Source organism: Beta vulgaris, chromosome 4 (genome assembly GCF_026745355.1).
Source record: "Beta vulgaris subsp. vulgaris cultivar EL10 chromosome 4, EL10.2, whole genome shotgun sequence".
Taxonomy (NCBI): Eukaryota; Viridiplantae; Streptophyta; class Magnoliopsida; order Caryophyllales; family Amaranthaceae; genus Beta; species Beta vulgaris.
In genome coordinates this window covers 60,927,142-60,949,547 of record NC_079205.1, presented here as the reverse complement: position 1 = coordinate 60,949,547, position 22,406 = coordinate 60,927,142, and the positions used below count along the sequence as shown (strand labels likewise).

At 33.3% G+C, this 22,406-nt stretch overlaps 2 protein-coding genes across 3 annotated transcripts; one reads left to right on the top strand and one right to left on the bottom strand.

The window, feature by feature from the left end:
* The first annotated feature begins 10,210 nt into the window (after positions 1–10,210).
* On the top strand, positions 10,211–17,999 carry LOC104890208 (aspartic proteinase 36). 2 transcript variants are annotated; one of them, XM_010675602.3, is made up of 11 exons: positions 10,211–10,685; positions 11,667–11,796; positions 11,885–12,132; positions 12,932–13,156; positions 16,230–16,386; positions 16,497–16,570; positions 16,658–16,754; positions 16,938–17,013; positions 17,136–17,207; positions 17,514–17,563; positions 17,818–17,999. In XM_010675602.3, the coding sequence occupies exons 1-11, from the start codon at positions 10,468–10,470 to the stop codon at positions 17,920–17,922; spliced, it is 1,452 nt and encodes a 483-aa protein (XP_010673904.1). In that variant the 5' UTR covers positions 10,211–10,467; the 3' UTR covers positions 17,923–17,999. The 2 variants fall into 2 exon arrangements, with proteins under 2 accessions (XP_010673904.1, XP_019104419.1); XM_019248874.2 differs by lacking the exon at positions 17,818–17,999 and having other exon boundaries at positions 17,514–17,724.
* On the bottom strand, positions 17,936–20,402 carry LOC104890207 (hypothetical protein). The gene is made up of 5 exons (XM_010675601.4): positions 20,084–20,402; positions 19,639–19,865; positions 18,864–18,944; positions 18,427–18,777; positions 17,936–18,154 (listed from the first exon to the last, which is right to left on the bottom strand). Exons 1-5 carry the CDS (start codon positions 20,244–20,246, stop codon positions 18,053–18,055), a joined length of 924 nt encoding a protein of 307 aa, XP_010673903.2. The 5' UTR covers positions 20,247–20,402; the 3' UTR covers positions 17,936–18,052.
* Positions 20,403–22,406: the final 2,004 nt, after the last annotated feature.

The following is a 22,406-nucleotide window of genomic DNA, read 5'->3' as shown; positions in this document are numbered from 1 at the left end:
TTTTGTTCCTTGTCAAAATTTTCTTCTTCCTTATAAAGGAAACAAAAGTTGTCATTTTCAGCCTAATCTTTTGATCAAAAGCTTCTCTTATGACAGGTTGATGATAGATTTCCCCAATTTTTGGATATTTTACTACACTATTGTCGCCAATATTTTGTAGCATCTCCTCCACAAACTATTGTGGGAGAAATTAGTGGTTCTTTGAAAGATTGCCAAACTTTTTTTTCTCATGAAAATTTCTGATTTCGTAGGATCTGTTCTTTTCGGCATAAAACAATTGAATTGAACTGAATTGAACTAAAATGAATAGTAATACGTGAAAGTAAAAGTATTGTCCAAAATTTGACTGAATTGAACTGAAAAGGTCAGACTCATAATTAGTAGATAAAAAAAACTGATCCAAGTTGTCAATAACAACCCAATTAAAAGTGGGCCTTGAGATAATTGGGCCTGGATCTCCCCTCTGGTCGAGCAAGCTTGAGCTACCATTTTGCATGCATGTAACTTGATACTAGGAGTTATTCAGTCTGAATGTATTGTATCTACTAGGTTTTGGACCCGTGCATAATGCACGGGAACTTGAATACAATAAAAATGTTTATATATCCCCTACATTGAAAACATATAAACGATTATTTACGTCTACTTGATCAAAAACTTTGTGTTTAAGAGAAATACACATTTATATTAATTATAAAGTTGTTTAACAGATACATGATATTCATATGTTTTGGAAGACTTCTTTTTAGAGCAAAACAAAATGTTTTAAGAAGCTACTTCATCCGTTCGTAGTCTAATATAACAATGAGATTTTTACACTATTCATTCACTATCATACCCTTTCACTATATATTGTTATTTTTATGTAAAGACAAATATAGTCATGTGGGGTATTGTTAGATTCATCTTGATATATACTTTCAAAATATCAAATGTGTATAATTTTACTAAATAGTAAATAAAGATATTAATAGTAAAAATTGAGCATTGGCAAGCGTGAAACCCCAATTGCTGCAGTAGAAAAAGAACGAAGGAAGTATAATATAGTCAGAAGCAATTATATCATTATAAGTAAAGCCAACAACACCTTAGGAGCTAGGAAGATTGGAATTCCAGATTTTCTTCCACACTTCCGATACAATAGAATCGCCAACAACTGTATGGGAATTCTTAAAAAAATTAATAAAGTAATGGTCTTATTTAGTAGAACAAACCAATTTTGGTGTAGCCCCATAGAAAGCCATCATCTAAGGGTTGAGATGGTAAAGGTTAATGATCTCAACCGCCTCAACAGGGAGAAAATTTGCACGAACTTGGTTTTCATCCAAGTAACCAGTGGGGGGGTCAATCGTCTCAGAAACTCTCTCTACATTACATCTTCATTTTTTCCTCGAAATGGCCTTAAAGTATTAGACTTCCCATTATCTTTCTGATATAGGAATACTATTAGGCAATTTTTACCAATGACTGAGAAATGGCTACATAAAATTGGCCATGACTGAGAACTGGTCTCGGAGATACAAACCCACCATGCGATAGGGATTGTCCTTGACTTTTGACACAGACCAACTAAAATTGCCTTTTTTGAAACCTCGAGGAAATTTGTTCATCTGACGGAATGAGTACCATACGGGGTATAAATACCTTATTCCACGTTGCTACCTAAAATGACCACAATTTCGATGATATATTGTATCATACTTTATTCCCCATTTCATCTGGTGGAATGAGTATCATACAGGGTTTCCCCACTACTTTTTTCCTAAATACCTTATTCCCCGTTGCTACTTGAAATGATCACAATTTCGATGATATATTGTATCATACCTTATTTCCCATTCCATCTGACGGAATGAGTATAATACAGGGTTTCTCAATTTACTTTTCACCTCCCAAAGACTACCTCAAGTGACTTCAATGGTCCACAATTAACCCTTATTCATTAATTTCTTCCTAAAACCAATTTTCGAATATATTAAGCGAACTAAAGTTTTAATATTCATTAAGACTAATTTAGAAAATGTAAACAAATATAAATACGCACTACTTGTATAATAATTTGTGTTTTATAGGTTCTTTATAAGATGTACATTTCAATATTATCTTCTACATCAAAGAAAAAAAAAACCAAAAAACAAGTTAAATAAATTAACAACTTTTCCAATTCAATAACTTTATTTGATCTTTTCAAAACAGTTTCACTCTATTATAAACCAATTAAACTTGAATACTTATAAATCCCCCTTTTTTTTACATATAAGCTTGACAATTAACTCATCTTGTTGATTCACCTTCTAAATTAGTGTCGCAATGCTCATTAGATATCTCTCTTTCCAGTCTAATATCGTCCACACGATTTATGGTTTAAAAATTGTAACATTACTTTTATATAAAATTATAAGATAATTATTTTACTTGTAGTTCCCTAAAATGACCACAATTTTGATGATATATTTTATCTTACATCATTCCCATTTCATCTAACTGAATGAGTATTATACAATATTAATTATATAAGAAAATCATGGCGCTGCTTAACTTTAATGATGAATAAGTGAGAAATATCTATTTTAGCAAGGAAACTATATTTAATCATGCATATAAGAAATAATTATTGATATCCTATAATGTCAACTACTTCATGATTCACTCATACTTTCATATATAATTTGAGTTTAGGATGTTAAATTTATGAACAGTTATATTAGTTTTTTTTTTTGCAAGAATAATTAGTTAAAGAATATTGGATTATATTAAAGAAATATAATTACTATTCTTAGTTAATTTCTTAATACACGCAACATATTTCTTTTTGGGATATTTCATAAAACTTGCAAAATAATTCGCAAACTATTATAAAAATTAAAAAAGCTTTATTTTATAATTTAAGCACATGTGTCATGTTTTCACTCTCTCTCCTACTCTTTTATTTTATAATTTTTATAGAATGGGCCAAATTCAAAGTGTGTGAATTTTCTTTAAAAATGATATTAGTATCAAGCGTAAGTTCATAAGTGTATGTACTTATATCGTTTGTTTCATTTGAATGTAAGAATGTGGGAAAATATTTGAGTGACCCTAGTCCCTAAGCCTAAGGTTGTCAACCTTCTTAGTCGCAATAATAGAATAATATATTAATATATATCCAATAAATTGGAGAGAGAATTGCCATAGATTAATGTTTTAATGTACTCTTGACCTTAACTTTTTAGTATGAGAAGAATATCCATTTTTATCTTTAAACAACTTATCTTGTACATTTTCTTAATTTTCCCTTAAGTTGTCTGAAAAACACTTAATTATTATATCTAAATTTGTTTAATCTTATCTAAATTTTCCAAACTTATATTATCATAGTTATGTCAAAATTAGTTATAGTAGACAGATGCTTATATATTGGTTTTCATTTTTTTTTTACCTAATTCAATTTCTTGAACATATATATAGATGAACTCTTATTTTACTCTCTCACTTTAACTTTGTTTTTTAAAAAAAAATACTTTTAGTATGTATTGGTCATGGATATGATTTTTTTATGATTATCATATTAGCTTACCTAAACCACTTTGGGACTAAAAATTGAATATTTGAGTTGTTATTGTTTTTGTTATATGTAATCTCTAGTCATAATCATGGTGTGTTATATTTTTTTCAACAAAATCATCTTTTTATTTCTTGTTTGGTAATAAAATAAACTTGCATTACTATTATTATTACATTTGCATATTTTCTTGAAGGGGCTAGCATCTCATGATAATGGTGTGGTATTCATTACCAAAAGTGAATAATATTAAAAAAAAAAACTTATTAGACCAATGTACCCATTGGCTTGAAATTAGGTAATTTTTAAATTAATTATATTATATAAGTTTGATAGGTGTGATGAAAAACTTAAAGTTGTTATACCAACGCACCCATTGGCTTGTACTTAGCTAATATTTGTTTTATATTTGAAATTTCATATTTTGACTTTTTGAGTATCTTGTATTAGTGAAAAACTTAAAGTTGTTATATCAATTCATCTTTTTCATTGTATATTTTCTCTCTCCTCTAAATTGGTATTTAGCTTGAAAATAATTCCATAACTGGTTTTTGTGAAAATAATAAGAATGACGCTAAGATAATATATGATTTTCGTTTTAAAAAAAAATTAATATTTGATTTGTTTCCTTAATTGATAATTGGTTGATTGATTCCTTTAGTTATTGTAGTTGATATTATTTCCTTCATTGTTACACAATCGGAGGAATTAATTGATTATTGTTAAAATTATTTTTAGCAATGCCACGTGGCGTAAGCAAGCATTAGGTCGAAAAGTTGAGGGTGAAGGAGAACAGAGGAAGGTTGAGGTCTTGACACGTAGGACAATTTTTTCCTGCTTTAATATTATATATGATGATATGTTTAAAATTTTGCATTCTTCTCAAAGCCTAATCCCTAATTCTATTAAATAAAGCATAAGTTTCTCAATCCCTAAGCAAGAATGAAAACCACATGTGGTGAGATGGAAGGAATTATTTTGTTTATCATATACTACCTCCGTTTCATATTAATCTACACACTTTGACATTTTACACTATTCACAAATTGCACTTTGACCCTCGTTTGTGATTTATACGTGAATAAAAACATAGTCATGTGAGATCTTGTTAGATTCGTATTAGTATGTATTTTATTAATATGTACTTTTTATAATTTTTACAAATACAAAACTAAAGATATATGTCCTCAAAGTTTTGCATTGACATGCGTGAAAAGTGTAAGTGTGTACTAAAAAAAAAGTGTAAGTGTGTAGATTAAATTGAAACGGAGATAGTATAATATTAGGAAGATGAAGAATTTGATAGCCATAATACAAAATGAATTGCCTTTGCTACTATATTATAACTATGTTGAAGAATCATACGTTTTGATCTGAAGAAGAGCCCAATATTTGGAAAGAATCATCAAACCATGTTGAAGAATCAATTATAATATAGTAGCAGCACATTTGAAGAATTTGGAAGGAATTGATTTGGTGCTAATTTTCCATACACACTTCATTGCCTCAATTAAAAAGGATTTGCAAAATTACTTTAATAAGTGACACGTGGCAAGTGAATGAGAGGGGTGGAAAAATCAAAGAGCAATGAGAGGTGAGAAAGAATATGGGACTGCCACGTTGGATGTTTTTTTCTTGCTTTAATATTATATATGATTAATTTACATAGTTTAATTTGCACTTTTGTTAACATAAAAATTTGATTAATAAATTTTTTAATTAACAATAATTGTCTATATATAAAAACTTAGCCATGTTTAAAAATATATGTTGACAAATCTAATAACACCTCTTATTATGTTTTCTCTTTATACATATATTACGACTGTGGTAAAAGAAAGTATGTGAAGAGTGTCAAAGTATAATGCAAAAATATTCTCATATCACATTACTCTACTTCCCAACAATAGAAGAATCCTCGAATATTTAACATGGCAAATATAAGGAAATTTATCTTATTTATTGATGAAAATGTAGAGGTGATCATAGGCCGGGTCGGGCCTCAAAAAAATTGCCCGTTGGTCGGGGTCAGGACGAACCAAAATTTTGTGCCCAAAGTCCGCTTTTTCGGACCAGAATCGAGTCGGGTAAGAAAAAAGACTAAAAAGTCATTTTTGGCTTGCCCAAATCCCGTCCAAAGCAATAAAAAATGAGGCCCGGCCCGCGGGCCATAAGATAAAATAAGATAAGATAAAATATTTGGTTCAACTTATTTTCATTCATTTCCAGAAAAACATAAGATAAGATAAGATAAGTTCAAATTAGATAAATTAATTAGGAGATGGAATAGAGTGATAGTAACACAATACTCTAAGATTGAATTAACCTGAAACTAAAATCTATATATTAAGAGAAATATAATATGCAAAATTACCTTTATGATTTTCTACGACAAAATCATATCGTAGAGTTGTATTATCGTATTATTTTTTAGAAAAAGAGTCGTAGGATCGTATTAAGATCGTATTAAGATCATATCATATGATTTTTTGTGGTTGGTATCAGAAGATCCTACTAATTAAGATACTGCATAGAATCGAAAATCGGGATCGTCGAGGTACTTCTAGATTGTAGAATCATAGGATCATAAGATTTGGATTAAGGTTTTAACAACAATAAACCTACCTTGTTTTTTCTTATTTTTACTGAATTGAATTCATTTAAACTTACTTTTTTGAATAAGGATTAAAATAATGTAAGGGTAAGACAATTACTATTTTGTTATACATAGCTATTGAGTAGGGGTGTTCATTTCGGATATCTGACACGATCTGATTCGAAATTTCGGATCTGGGAAAATGTGTTCCGAATCCGATCTTAAAAATCGAATATCCGAAAACTAAAAAAATTTGAATTTTTCAAAGGAAAAGTTCATAAAATAAGTTTGGGATTGGATTATCGGATATTTCACCGGACTTGAAAATGAATATTTCGAATTGGATATCCGAAAATTTCCCATGCTTTGGATATCCAAAAATGAAAATTCCGATATGTATCCGATCCGAATTTTTTGAATATCCGATCCGAAATAATTGAAAACTAAAAAATGGGATCGAATATTTGAAAAACCACATTGGGTCGATCGTATTACAAATTGAATCAACTAGATCAAATATTTTTGAACCCTCAACACCCCACAATTACATAAAATCGCCCAAAAAATAGTTGAAATTACCTCTATAACCTTTGCTCTTTTTTTCATAAATCATCACCACCCACCTCCTGCCAAGCAACCACCTCCTGTCAGACTGCCACCACCACCACCTACCTCCTAACATACTGCCACCACCACCCACCCACCTTCGATCCTGCCAGGACAAGCCCTTAACCCCCGAGTTCTCTCTCTCCTTCTCAAGCCCTTAACCCTTGAGTCTCCCTCTCCTTCTCACTCGCCGACCACCTCTTGCTGTGGCGCTGTACTCGGACTTTCGACGGCCTCACTGGTCCACCACCCCCGACAACCTGAGACCAGGACCACCAGTAGTGGACCGCTCTCCCTCGACCCTCAATTGAATTTCGCGAAATTTTTTTAGGCTTGGGCGAACGTCCGCGGTGGACGTTCGCTCCATGGCCGGAACGTCTGGCGGCCTGGACGTTCCGGCCATGGATGGAACGTCCACCATGGATGGAACGTCCACCGCGGACGTTCGCCCAAGCCTAAAAAAAATTCGCAACAATCGTAGGTGGGTGACGGTGGTGGTTGAGGGAGATAGGTGACGGCAGTGGAGGGTCACAGGTGGCAGTGGGGAGGTAGGGGGTGGTGGTGGGGGTGGTGGGTAGTGTGGAAAAGAGGAAAGGGTTAAATAATCCGAAAAAATAAATTTGAGACGATTTTAAGTAATTTTAGGGCGATAATTAACAAACCTTCACCCCTACTATTGAGAGCCAACCCAAAAAAAAAAAAAAAAGTGTAATTGAATGTTAGGTGATCCACCATAGCAAGCAAGTCAAGGTTCCATATGCGCAAATTCCAAATTCCAATACAACTCCACATTCCACAAGCATGATGATGCTGATTGATGATGCTTCACAACGTGGTTAATGCCTTATGTGGGGATGACTTCCAAAGTCATATGATCTCTTTTTTCTCTTTCTTTCCTTCCTTTACGTGTTTTTTTTTTGTTTATCTTCAATTTTTCATTGATTAAAATTGTTTTTTAGGTGTCATGCGGATGACTTTATTCCAATGTCAGAAGTCAGAAGCTTTTCACACAGAAATCCTATATTCCATCAATTCTCAAGAAATTTTTCTCGAGAAAGAAAGATTGATATGAGAGAAAAAATTTACCTGAAAAAAAAGGGGAATAATAGCATGCAAACTAACAAACCTACCACAAGAATCTACTCTGTAAAGTACTAGAACTAGATGAGTATATTTTTTTTTTTTTGGAATAGTTTAGACTTTTCCCTAAACAAACACTAGTACTAAAATAAGTGAATATTTATACACAAAAATTGAATGTACTTGAGTTTAGAGTAATTTTTTTCTCTCTTTACTCTTTGTTATGGAACCCTAATTTTTATTAATTTATCCGTTTTAACTTTTGAGATTATTCACATATATAATTTTGACTATCTTTTATGATTTGTACTCAAGGAAAAACATGATCATATAAGATCATGTAAGATCTTGCTAGATTCATCTCAATGTGTAATTATTCAAATATCAACTTTTTGTAATTTTTGCTTATTGATAATAAGAGATATTAAGGTTTGAATTAGTGCGTCGACAAATGTGCCTCATAGAAATAGGTAAACTAATACAAATCAGAGGGAGTATTTTGTTTTAGATGATTTTAAGTTATACTCCCTCTATTTCAAAACATAAGGCACGCACAATATTAGATATCGAACTTTGACCATTAATTACTTTCAATTTATGTCGATAAAGATAAATTAAAAATAATATTATTAGAGTATTTTTCAAGACGGATCCAACCGTATAATTTTTTATAATTAATGTTTATCATATTATGAGAGATATTTGTGATCAAAACAATTTTTTGTAAAGCATTAATGTCTTATATTTTGAAAAGGAGGGAGTAAAATTTTTTATTTTCTAGTCAACAAAAAAATATGATTTTCAATTATTAGATCAATTAAATGATTAAAAGTGACGAAGATATTTTGAAATCAATTATTTTATGGAGTTTGTATTTGTTCATTACTTGTGATAATAATTGTTCTCGTTCATAACATGAAAATATTATTCAAGGTGATCGGTTATCAGAGGATGATTTCATTTTCATTCTTAATAGTCTTCTATGCACGCGGTGCGTGCATGCATTATTTAGGCGATTATTATTAAATTTCATCTAGATGTAATTTATATTCATTATTAGTACTAATTTATAATCATTATTAGTACTAATTATTAAATTATCATGTTGTACAAATACAAAATATAAAAAATATTTCATGAAAAAGTTATTTCAATAGGAAATAGCAAAGAAAGAAGATTGTATTTAGTGTTTAAAAATTACGATGCACATTTAGATGTAAAGTTCTATTGTCAATTCAAATAATTTTTTTAGTTTAAAATTTGGCTCGACTCGATCTTGGCCTAAAAAGTCTGTTATTAGCCCATCATAACGGATTTCGGGCACAAATCTGAACCGAAATTTCTCCCAACGTCATATGTGCGTGAGCTGTTTTTTAGATGCCACAACTAAAACCCCGACCTCCCAATGATCACCTCTAATATCATAACAACTAATAATGTAATATATATCATATCGAAATTTTTTACCACCTTTTGTATTTTGTTTATTTATTTTTTTACTTTGCAATTTCTCTTTCTATAAAACAAGATATATTATATCATTTAATATACATTTTTAAATAACTTTCAATAATATTACTTTTAAATAAGCAAAATCCATATTCCAAAAATGTAATACTAAAACAAACCTAACAAATTAATGAATTATAGAACACTAGAAGAAGCAAAATTAGATATTTTGTAGAAGCAAAAAAAAAATTAGATACTTCCTTGCCTCCTAAAAACTAGAATTTTTTGCACGCGATGCGTGCTTGAATTTTTTTCGAAAAAGAAACTCGATTTTTTTCGACATAAGAGTCAAAATTTGAACATTAGACATACGAAGTATAATTGTTTTTTGTTGCGAAATTTGATTGGTTTAGTTTTTGTCACTTAAAGCTCTCACCATTTTTTTTTTTTTATACTTTTGAAAGTTTAATTATATTAACAAAATAGAAATTTTATTGAATTTATTTATGATTTATAATATTATAATTTTTTAGTTGATTTTTTAATTAAGTACAGTACTCCATAAATTGTAAAGAAAGTATACACTTTGATTTCAAGTCAATTTTTTCATAGGTTGTAGTTTGTAAGTGAATTTTTAAGTTTTTGTAAAGTTTTCTCATTTTAGTGATTTGCATAACGTAAATTATGCAATTTTATGATTTTAGTTGACTTGTGAGTGATTGTTATAATTATATTTTTGGTATTTTTGTTTGAAGCCCCCTTTGATTTGTAAGTGAATTTGTGATTTAGAATGGGAAGGAGGGCAAAATAGGGATTTCAAAATAGGACACCATTGCTCCTCCCTTCCCTTATCTAATAGAGATAATGAAATCATATAAAAAAATATAAATATATAATAATAAAAAAATATAAATAGTCCCATTGCAGGTAGAAGCGCAAACAACATCTCTCTCTTTTCTTCCCTCTCTATTTTCTTCTTCTTGTCATTTTTTCTTCCTGAAATTCTATTCTCTTCTTCTTTCTCTCTCCTCCAACCTCAAAATAAAGGAAGCTGGTCAATGGAGGAGCAGCTTCCTCTCTTAATCTCCACTTAAATTTACAATAATAAAAAAACAAATCAAACCCAAAAAAATTAAAAATTTGAAATTTTGAATCTGGGGTTTTTCTGGGTTGTTTACATAAAAATCTGGGTACCATGGATCTACGCATTTTAATGGTTTTATGTATTTGCATTTTGCAAAGTTTTCAACTTTCAATGGTTTCAGGAAATGCATTTTTTAAGGTAGAACATAAATATAAAGGTACCAAAAGAACGTTGAAGGAGCTTAGAGCACATGATGTTCGCCGCCATGGAAGAATGCTTGCTGCCATTGATCTTCCTATGGGTGGTAATGGGAAGCCTTCTGATGCTGGGTTTGTTTCTTTTTTCTCTCTCCTCTTTTGTTGTTTCAATTACCCTTTTTTTGTTTATTTTTGATTTTGCTTAGAATGTATGCTTCTATTAGTTGTTTTATGATCATGCTTAATGTTTTTTTTTAATTTGAAATTGATTAGAATTGGTTAAGTGGGTGTAAATTGGACATTGTTTTAGGCTTTATTGATTGATGGTGTTTAAATTTTGAGGTTTGTTTTGTTATGAATATGTCTTGTTATGAATATGTCATAGTTTTGTTGGTTAAATTAATGGAAATAGGAGAAATGTGATGGTTTTATGAAGAAAAAACATTGAATGGCTAGTTGATAGAATGATAGGATTCTACTACATTTAGAAAATTAGCATATTTACTCTTATTCAATCAACTATGAAAGTGAAAAGGATATAAAGAAGCGAGGGAAAAAATATACTTCATGTGTTCTGAAATAAGTGAAACACTTCTTTCGTTTATGTGAGAGCTTTTTGAGATAAGTGTTTCATTTATTTCAGAACAAAGGGGGTAGAAGCTTTTTCTAGACCTAATTTAGATTTTAGCCTTGTGTGGTGGATAAGATTTAGCCAAAATAGACTTACTTTTGAGGAAATGTAGCTCATTCTAAAGCGGAAAAATGATTTACTTTCGGGTTATTTTGATAATATTGATTATTCACTCCTAGAGAATGATGAAGATTTCCTATTCATTGTTACCCCTTCTCGGGGTGGGGGTTCTTGTGTACATAATATTTCCTCACAGGACTGATTTATAAGAAAAAAGATGAAACACGGTGTGTATGTTTGAGTTTGTTGTAAGGGAGCTACAGTTGAATCATAAACTGATTGAAAGATGGCGAGTCGCCTTCTATTAAATCGTAGAAAATTTATGGCATAGTGTAATAGTGTATGGAGGCTCCTGGTCTATAATATCCTTTGTCTCGAAAGGAAAATTATTAATTTCTAAAACATCTCTTATGTGTTTGTAGGCTATACTTTACGAAAATTCAGATTGGAAAGCCTCCTAAGGAGTATCATGTACAGATTGATACAGGAAGTGATGTTTTGTGGATTAACTGTGCGGGATGTGACAATTGTCCCAAGAAAAGTGGGCTAGGAGTATGTTATGCATAATCTCTTGACCCAATGACAACTTCATTCTTCTGTTTATCAGTTTCGGGAACTTATGCTACTTGTGATCTTGCAGATAAAACTGAATTTATATGATCCCAAAGGTTCATCTACGGCCAAATTAATCAACTGTGATGATTCGCAGTGTACTATGATATACCAGGGAACTCTATCTGGTTGCCAATCAGATATGCCTTGTCAATATGAAGTTACTTATGGTGATGGGAGCACAACTTCTGGATACTTTGTTGAAGATGCTTTTCATTATGATCAAGTCTCTGGAGATTCGCCAGCAACTAGTGGGAACACCTCTGTAACTTTTGGGTAATATCCCATTCTGATAAATTTCCTTATCTCGTACGATAAATGAAATATCCACGGAAAGTAAAGAAAGGAATGAATATTTTTAAGAAAAATAAAAAAGCTTTAAACTTTCAGAATGTTCTTTTGGGGACTATCTGTCTTTCAGTTAGATTAAGGTCATTCTATTCTCCCCAGCATTCTCACAGAATATGTGCACGATGTCTTGCATGCACATTTTTTTCTTAGGTTTGGGACATAGTCTGACGTCCATTGTTTGGGGGCAATTTTCTGCTACAAGTGAAACATTTGATGCACAGCTTTAGCATTTAACTCGTAACTGATGAGATGTTGTGCCTGCATGTTAGACCTTCTTATTTTTAGCATTGCATCTCCCTTAAAAACTTGATTTTTTTGAGCTTTAGCTAAGTTTTATTTTTCTTTTTGTGTTGTTAAGCAAATCACAATTCTATGCTCTTCGACCAGAATATTTTGAGATCAAGATTTATAAACATTCAGTTGCATAATTTTCAGAAATTTCTGTATGAGTTCATTTGTATATTCCTGTTTAATGGGTGTATGTTCAGAGTTCTCTTTTAGTAGGATATGGTTATTTCTGCATTATGTCAATATCGTAGTGTATTTGTGTTTTTGCATATGATGCTTTGAAGATTGAGCTAGAGGTCTGCATCCCTGGTGGGATTTTGGTGTTCATCTGAGTACATAAAGACATTGTAATTATTTGCTTCGAGCATCATAATCTTTGCTCTTTTTGACAATACACAGATGATGCTCTTCTAAGAAAATTGATTGTCTCTATCAGGTGTGGGGCTAACCAATCTGGTCAGCTCAGTGCAAGTGATGAAGCACTTGATGGCATAATTGGTTTTGGACAAGCAAACTCATCTATTCTTTCACAGCTTGTTGCAGCTGGAAAGGCACAAAATATGTTTTCTCATTGCCTGGACAATCAAAAGGGAGGTGGAATCTTTTCCATCGGGCAACTTGTCGAGCCAAAGCTGAATAGTACTAAATTAATACCGAACCAGTATGTGATGCTAATCTATTATTCTTAATGCTTATCTCACTTTTTTCTTGAACCACTAGGACTGAATTGCATTGTTTCTTTGCTACAAATCGTGAACGTGTTGGCTAGTTGGCTTTGTTTTGTTTTTCTCAGCCTGCTTTGTCCTTGAGAACATATGTTTGCTGACATTTTAAATCCAAACTGCCTATAAATGGAGTCAAACATTCTCCAATGTTCTATTTTGTTTTGGAATGGTGATGTGGTTGAAGTGTGGACAAATGACATATAGCAACATGTTTGTTCAATATATTTAAATCCCCCCCCCCCCCCGGCCGTTCCTTTGTGTCTCTCTTTCTTGGTGTAGGATGCAGGCCTTTTGATTTATTTTCCTGACTTATAAGCTTGATGATTTGGTTTATTGAGAGGATGCTTCTTTGAAGTTGCTTGAGGATGAAAACTAGAGTTATGAATTACTGGGAGGATAATGATGTAGCATTAAGTTAAAGGCTTATGTTGGAGTATACACAAATTATTGAGAAAAGACGTGCCAGTAAAGTAGTTGGATTAATACGTCAAGGTGAACCCGGTTGGCACCATATTCATCTTACAAGGTAAAGATGGGAAACATATAATACTGGATTAGCGGGTAGAACACTAAATCAAATACTGTAGCTTTTGTTTTTGGTGAACAAGGAAAATAGATTAAAACTTCATAGAGTTAAGACTTAAAGAGTTACATAATTCGAAATATTTAAGTAGCTTTATCAATAGTTCTTTTTCTTGATGATTTTATTAGAAATATGGTGGAACTTAGAATTAGAAATGCAGGCTGCTGACCAGTTTGCCTCGTGTAAAATAAAATAACATGCTTAAGCTGCCATGTGAATTGTACTATTGTAGTCCAGCAAGTCCTTGCTCTTGTGCGTCCGCTCTTATTAGTACATCTAGAACCTTACAACTGGTTCTCATCTTCATATTTCAATGCCAGAACTCTCTTGATTGATAGATCTTGAAGATTTAGAACTTTTTGATCAGAGACCTGAAGGTATATACTTCTCCATTCTAAATTCACCAATTGGGGTGGGGGGATAATTTTTTAGGTTCCCATATGATGAGGAATGAGATAAAAATAGGGACCCATGTCATGGGGGAGAGAGAAAATCCAATAGTTAAATAAGGAAATGTTCGGTTCTCTTGCAACTTCCGAAGTCGGGAAGTTTGGCACTTATTTTAGAAAGGACGAAGCATCAACTACTAATCTCATCCTCAAATTGTTCATTCTTGAAAATTTAGAACTCTTTTGGTCAGAGACCTGAAGTTATAACTTCTCCATTCTAAATTAAGTGCACCATTTGGGGGTGGGGGGATAATTTTCTTAGGTTCCCATATGATGAGGAATCAGATAAAAATAGGGACCCATGTCATGGGGGGAGAGAGAAAACCCAATAGTTAAACAGGGAAATGTTCGGTTCTCTTGCAACTTCTGAAGTCGGGAAGTTTGGCACTTATTTTAGAAAGGAGGAAGCATCAATTACTAATCTCATCCTCAAATTGTTCATTCTTGATATGGCAGATGATGAGGTGCTATCATGTTTTTGGATTGGTCTTTTCATTTTTTGATTGGAAGAATTGACTTATGAAGAGGATGCAATTGCAATGGGAAAGCGAACTTTCTCTAGTAGCTATTGTTGTCTTGGCTAGGTGGTTTACGATGCTATCAGGGTACACACTGCTACTTCTGGTTCTGGACTTGCTGCAGTGGTGTTTGAAAGAGTTCTGTCTCTAAAGAATCCTGTTCTTCTGTTTCATTTAATGAAGAACCTGTGTCCAATATGCTTATCTTTTGCCACGTCATTTTTTTAAAGCTGATGGTTTAGATCATTGAAATTGGTGAATTGGCTAAACAAGCAGCTGTGATATGTTACATAGGATAGGTATGAGACACAAAGTAGAATTGAGGATCCATAGCACTATGTATAGGAATTATGAAAAGCTTAAGTATATAGATCGTGGGAAACGTGATCAAGATGCTAAATAGAGACTTTTGGTGGAATGAGGGGATGAACTTGAATTATGAAATGTCAAAATCACTTCCTTTAGCTGATGAAAGTTTTTCAAGCTGTTGCTTGTATTGAAGTTCCAAAACCATTATTAGTTACTGGCTCTGTTTGGGGAAGCATTTTAGCTACCTTAAATGATAAGGTGCTAACATATTTTAGGTGTTAAAATCTGATTACTTCCATTCTTCAGTTTGCTACGTTTATGCCTTGCAAACAGTACCCTGGAATGTGATGCCTTCATTTTGGTACAACCTGATTCTGGGGGATACTTTTATTTCTTATGTGCCAGTTAGAAAGTTGATTCTGTGAATGTAATTAGTATATTTTTTCAGCATTCAGATTTCAGACAGAAGGAAGAAGAAAGTGCTTATGCAACATTATAAAGTTTAGAATTATTTTATTTGTTTGTAGATTAAAATCCTGCTGCAAATGGTTCTGAGTTGAAATATTTTGTTTGTTTTTGAGCTGATTGGGCTAGCTCTGATCTGCTCTAGTTTAATTGTGTTTCTAGAGGGAATTGAGAAAAGGCGTCCAGCAAATTGAGATGAAATTCTTTTCTTTTAGAGTGTGTTGCTCAACTGCTTTATCAACATGCTTATGTGTGTAGCCTATAGCTATTGGAGCATGCATATGCACGTGATTACTCAAAATGGTTGTGATATTAGTTTCTTCAGCTCGTCTCCCATGTGTAGTGTGATGTGTCGCACTTCAAATAATGTTGCAAAATTATGAGTGACCCCATCAAGACATTATCAGTGACCTCCCTATAATTTTATGAGTAACCCATCAAGATATTACCAACAACCTCCCTAAAGCTTGTCAATAAGCCCATATATGCATTCTAAGTTTGCCCCCGTATGCTCTTATCAGTAATCTTGATGGTGCGGCATGTCTCATATAAGAGTTACATGTTCAATTTGTTTTTTTACCTAGGCTTCTGTGCTAGTAGAATAGTTTTTTTGGGTTGCATGTTTAATTAGGTTTCATTAAGTCCTGATATGTATGTTGTAATCAGACTGCTACTACCCTCTTAGGGCACATTACAATATTGTCATGAAAAGTATAGAGGTGGCTGGTGAGGTTCTACAACTTTCTACAGAGACCTCTGGGAGCGACAGAGGCGCAATTATTGACAGTGGTACAACTTTGGCATATCTTCCAGATGATGTTTATGACAAGATCGTTGACACGGTATGTGCTCTCTCTTGATATTATCCATCCTCTAGGAACTTGGATTTGATTTGTGAAAGCTGAATATGTTCCTATTTCTGTACCTCTTTGTACTCTATTCAAATAAGCAGATTCTCTCCAAGCAGCCGAATTTACAGTTACATACTGTCGAGGATCAATTCAAATGCTTTGAATTCGCTGGAAAGTAAGTCTCATTTTCACTGAACTTGGACGCTCTACAAGCTTCTTTGGTTTGACTCTAGGGAAACTAATTGTTTAATCTTTGTTCCAGAATCGATGATACATTCCCACCTGTTACCTTCCATTTTGCAAATTCTCTCAACTTGAAAGTATATCCTCATGAATATTTATTTGCGCTAAATGATGGCGTAAGTACTATGGACCTTGGAACCTTTTCTCCTGCACCTTTCTTATCTCCAAAATAAATTTCTAGATGGTTTATGGTGCAACAAATTTCATTTATCCCAATTCCAAGTATGAACTGAAGGTTGATATCTAGGTTTATTAGTTTCATTTCATTATTCTAATTACTTGTTAATTTGGTTTTCCAGGATGATAAATGGTGCGTTGGTTGGATGAACAGCGGCTTACAGTCTCGAGATGGAAAAGATGTTACTATCTTGGGAGGTATAAACACATTATTATTTAGCAATTGATACCGGCATGTTTACAATTCAATATCAAGTTGTTTGCTTTAAAAGATGGTGTGTTTCTTACAACTTGTTTGATTAATCCAACTTTGGTTGCAGATATTGTACTGACTGGCAAAGTGGTGTTTTATAACCTTGAGAAACAAACTATCGGATGGACCGAATACAATTGTGAGTATCCGAGACACTCAGTTCTTTCTGCGCAATTTCTTGTAGTAGACAGTTTGATCTAATAGACCACTATTCGTTAGAAAAAAAGAAGTATAAGCTACAAAAAATTGAATACGAGTTAGTCTACGACAAAGTTACGCATCTATACTACTTAGTACAGCAATATATATGAAAATTATCTAATCGAGTCAGACCCGTTTAATAGGAGATCACTTACGTTACTTGTTAGACTTATTTCGACACAATTTTACTTGAATTTGAAGGTCACCTATGTTTTTGACGAACTGTTATCGCGCTAATTTTCAGGTTCGTCAAGCATCAAAGTAAAGGACGCAGAGTCAGGATCTGTGTATACTGTAGGCGCCCATAATGTTTCATCAGCTAATTCTTTAATTTCTGGGAGGGGTTTATTATTTTTGTTTGTGCTAATAAACCTGTTTTTCACAATTCATCATTAAATTTTTCATAGTTCTTTTCTATATTTTCTTTATACAGAAAAAAAAGGAGTATTTGTCGATTCGTTTGTTTTAACTGCACTAATCTTACATGTATAAATCATAGCTCAATTCTCCTAATGCCTTCTATTTTTCGTGCTTTCATGACGGCGAAGCATACGTATCAATCCAGTGGACAAACAAGAAGCTCCAGTTACCTTCACAATCTATGGCTTTGGGCTTATGTTTCTGTATTAGCAGCACTTGCAGCATTTTCTTAATCCTTCTATAATATTACATAGAAAAGTAAATGACAATTGATTTTTGAAAATTGGAAATACATATTTTTATACAACTATTTTCCTTGCTGAAAAAAAAGAAACATAAAAAGCAATCTGAGCAAGTGGTTTTTTACAAAGTTGTCTTCAAGAATTGTACAACGAAGTAAACAATTGCAAGGAATAATGCAATCTGGTACAAGTCTCTTTGGTCGGCGTCATCTCTTTGGAAGAACTGTGACATACGAAAAAAAAAATGTCATATTTCAGTTTTGGTACTACTTTTATTTAGATGAAATTTAAAATATTGCATCTAAAAAAGACCGGGAAGTAACATCATGTTACATTTTTTAGCATTTGTTGCGTGGCGTATTTTTTTTACCCGTGATAGTTGGGAACTGATTTTCTGATGTCTAATGCTAACTTTTAGAAGCTAATAAGATTGAATACAAGAAGTAAAACAACTAATTGTTAGATGAATAGCTTACTTAAAGGAAGCGAAGTTACCTTAGTAGGATCACCAGAAGGGTCAGGGTACACTTCAATGTTTTCCTTTGGGGTGGAAATCTTGTTACCGAGGTCCTTGATGGAATCAACCACATCCTTGCCAGCTTCTTTTGTAGCGAAGAGGCGGCGCGATGCCCAGAAGTATGCTTGCGCTACCGGAGATGATGCAGATAAATCCCAGGATTCCTCGTGCTCGATTACTTGGCCGCTAATTTGGTTTAAGGTGAACTTAGAGTTCACCTTAATGAACAAATCTCCCCCTATGCTAGCTAAGATTGATTTTGGCTTTCCTTTGATAGTCCACTTGATGTTTAGGACACTAGTTGACAACATCACCATTTCTTGCACTGCCTATAGTTTAAGATCAACTAACAATATTGTTAGCATAGTATAAGAGTTCTAAGTTAATATGAAGGAGTAAATTAGTATGATTTTACCACTTTGGTGTTCTCAAGTGCATCAGTTACCCATAGTGGCCTTTTGTATTTCTCTCGTCCAGTAAAGCTTCTAACTGGATCCTGCAATTTGCATCATGAGTTTAAGATAAGTGTATTAGCTTGCCTAATTACGTAAAGTCTAATCAGTGATGGGTAAGAGCCAATATAGGACTCGTCAGCTAGCGACTCTTAGCCGATTGGTGGTGCGTGAGTGCGTACGCCTTCTGGGAGAGGGTGTGTTCTTATAGAGCCACCAAGACAAAAAGGTCCTGATCTCAATGAGGAGTATTTCTACCTAGACACTTCACTAAGTCGACTAGCATATAATTCACTGGCATAAGCCTAACGATTTTTTTAGGACCTCATACCAAGAACCCCTTTGATAAGAAGAATTTCATCCGAGTTTTCCTCGCACAGGGTCACTCATCTAGAAGCCGCATAGGCATAAAATTGATGGGTGATCCGTGATTATTAGCAGGTAGCTAGAGAAGGGCGTACAGCCGTACCTTGTAGGCCTTTTTATATGGGAGATTCTCTTAGAGAGCCACAAAGCTACAGGTTGTCATGACACCCCTATTAACCACAATGCTCTAATGTGATTTTTCTTTTCATAGAACTCTATATAGAAAAACAAAGTATGTATATTCGAGATTAATGAAGCGAGTGTTGTTCTTAGTTAAAAATTTCTTTGGTAATATAACCCTCATATAACTAAGTGAACCAAATACTAGAATAAATTTAAAAAAAACCATAGTTTAGTACTAGAAAAACTAACCTTGTACTTAACAGAAGTAGCAAAAGTACCAAGTGCACGATTACCTTCCCTTAGTTGTAATATATCGCGGACAAGTTGTCTAGCAGTGGATTCAACTAATGGGCTACTAATGCACTCAAATTCATTGCAAAGTTCTCCAAAATCCATCCCATCCATTAATTTATCCACCTCTGATCTTCCAATCGTTGGATCAAGGGACACCTCTGTCTTGTTTGCATCATTCGTAACTGTCATGATCAATTAAAATTCGATTTCAAGTCAATAATGAACTAGCTTGATCTAAGTACTATGTGTTAGTTGACAATTTGGCATACTAATGTCACAATATTATATTCTATTACATCTATGTATATCTCAATAAGAGATCACGATAGATCTTTATCAACTAAACTAGATGGTATAATCTAAATTTTTGCTATAAAAATTGTACGTGTCACCAACTTACCATGTAATAGTGGAAATGTGCGGTGAGTAGTCTTGATATGTTGCGCCGAGAGAAAATTTTTCTGGCACCGAAAGCGGCCGGGAATGGCAAGAAAAAGTGTATTGGCAGCCAAGATGGTGGCTTTGGTTGAATTTGTGGTGGTGGTGGTTGTAAAGTTGCTCATCTCTCCTCTCCATTCTACAAAATTTTGGATGGGGTGTTTTTTTGTTTGCTTAACTTCTTTTTTCTTTTTTGGTATGTGATTTTTGTGACTATTGATTTTTGGCTGTCTCCTTTGGATAAGGTGGGGTGTGTGTTGTGATTCTTTGTATTCTAAGTGGTGGAAATACCTTAGCTATTTGCTAGATCATAAACTAATTTTTGTGGCATAAATTGTTCCAGCTTTCTCATTTTACAGTCCATGACAAATCATGGTTTTTGGAGGACAAGGGGTCACAATCAAAGGCCTTATCTATTTATTAATTTGTAGGTGTGGTCATCTACTGATCTTGGTGTTCATGTGGACATTGTGGAGAAGAGTATCAACTTCTAAGTTAGCTTTAGACTTTTGTACGTCCGAAAGAAAAACTTGATTAATTAGCATTATATATAAGTATATACATTTTTCAATATATGGCATGTAAGTTATAACAGATATTTATCTCAAGTTCATCTGAATCTAGTATAACGCCACTATCACATATAGATCTATTAATTCTTTCCTTGTCTAATAAAAGTATGTTTGTGCTCAATTTACCAGTTAATTTTGCGAGTTTTGAATGGGACGAGTCCAACTTTTTTAAAGTGACTACCTGCGAGGTATGGCTGAGGATGGAGGGCATTATATGCTTGTTTAAGGGAGAAACCTGTATAAGTTACAAAGGTAGGCATAATTAAATCCTCTGAGGAGGCAGCCAAGGGCGGAGGGCAACTATGGATCCGATCTATCACATAATCCAGGAGAGAGACAAATAAAGAAAACAGATCCCACCCCCTAAGGACTAAGGTTACTAGGTTTTGCACCTTCCTACAGTCTAACTGGAGGAGAGGACCTTGCACCAATCTCCTAATAAGACCAATCATTAACCAATCATCATACCAAAAATCTATATTCTTGCCATTCCCTGGGTTCCAAAAGCTATTACGACGTAACAGCTCCCAACCCTTCCCAATATTTTCCCACACTAATGAGCCATTCTTGAAACTGGTTATAGAGTTCCTATCGAGGTACTTAGATCTGATGCAATCCTGGGCGAGGTTAGGTGGTCCTTGGGCAATCTTCCATCCTAGCTTGGCCATAAAAGCTAGGTTCATATTTACTTGGCTTCGAATTCCCAGACCCTCACTACTTTTGGGTAAGAAGGTAGTTTGTCTATTAACTAAACGAGTTTTTTCCTCCCCCTTCCAAGAAGTTATTACAAATGCTATCGAAGTCGATAGAGCGTATTCTTAGGTAGAAAGGCAGCTTGCATGTAATAAGCCGGAATGGTAGAGTGGGTAGACCTGAGCATTTGCTCGAACCTGAGACTCTGGTAATGGGAGGCTCCGACTGCTCTCCTCACTTTCTGTCGCGGGGGCGGTTTTTTTTTGGTGAAAGGGTGGTTTAGGTTTGGGTTGGTACTAGGTTAATTTGGGGTGTGCCATATAGGCTATGTTTAGTTCATTTGAAATTTTCTGATCTGAACTGAATTGAACTTATTTTTTCTAATCCGATCTGAACTGAACTGAACTGACCTGATTTACAAGATCTTATCTTTTAGATTTTTCTTAATATATAAGAAAAAATATATTCATGTGGGGTCTTGTTTGATTCGTCTCAATGAGTACTTCATTAATATTTAATTATTATAATTTATACTAATATGTAATGAAAGATATATAATAGTAATAATGATTTTTAAATATAAGCATGATCTGATCTGATTTGATCTGAACTTATTTTTTCTGATCTGAAGATCTGATCTAAATAAGCAAAAATAAGATGAACTGAACATAGCCATAATCTATGTAAAATAAGTTGACAAATAAAATGAAATAATACATTCTTTTACCTCCGTAAATACATCAAACTACATTAGATGATAATTATAGATCCCAAAAGAATACCTTTTGAAAAGGTACAATTTAAATCTATTCTTAACTTTTTCTTTTGGGTGTAATTTCAAAATAGTCATATGATGATTAAAGGGATATGCATCATATGCTTAAATATTCATTTAGCAAGATGGTCGATGAGACTGATGAGTAAACATCTTGATTTCATGCTATGAGGTTGTTGCTACAAGGCCTACAAGCTTATAAGAGTTACGTGGGCCAGACAATAGGGGCTCACAGTTTGGTCTGT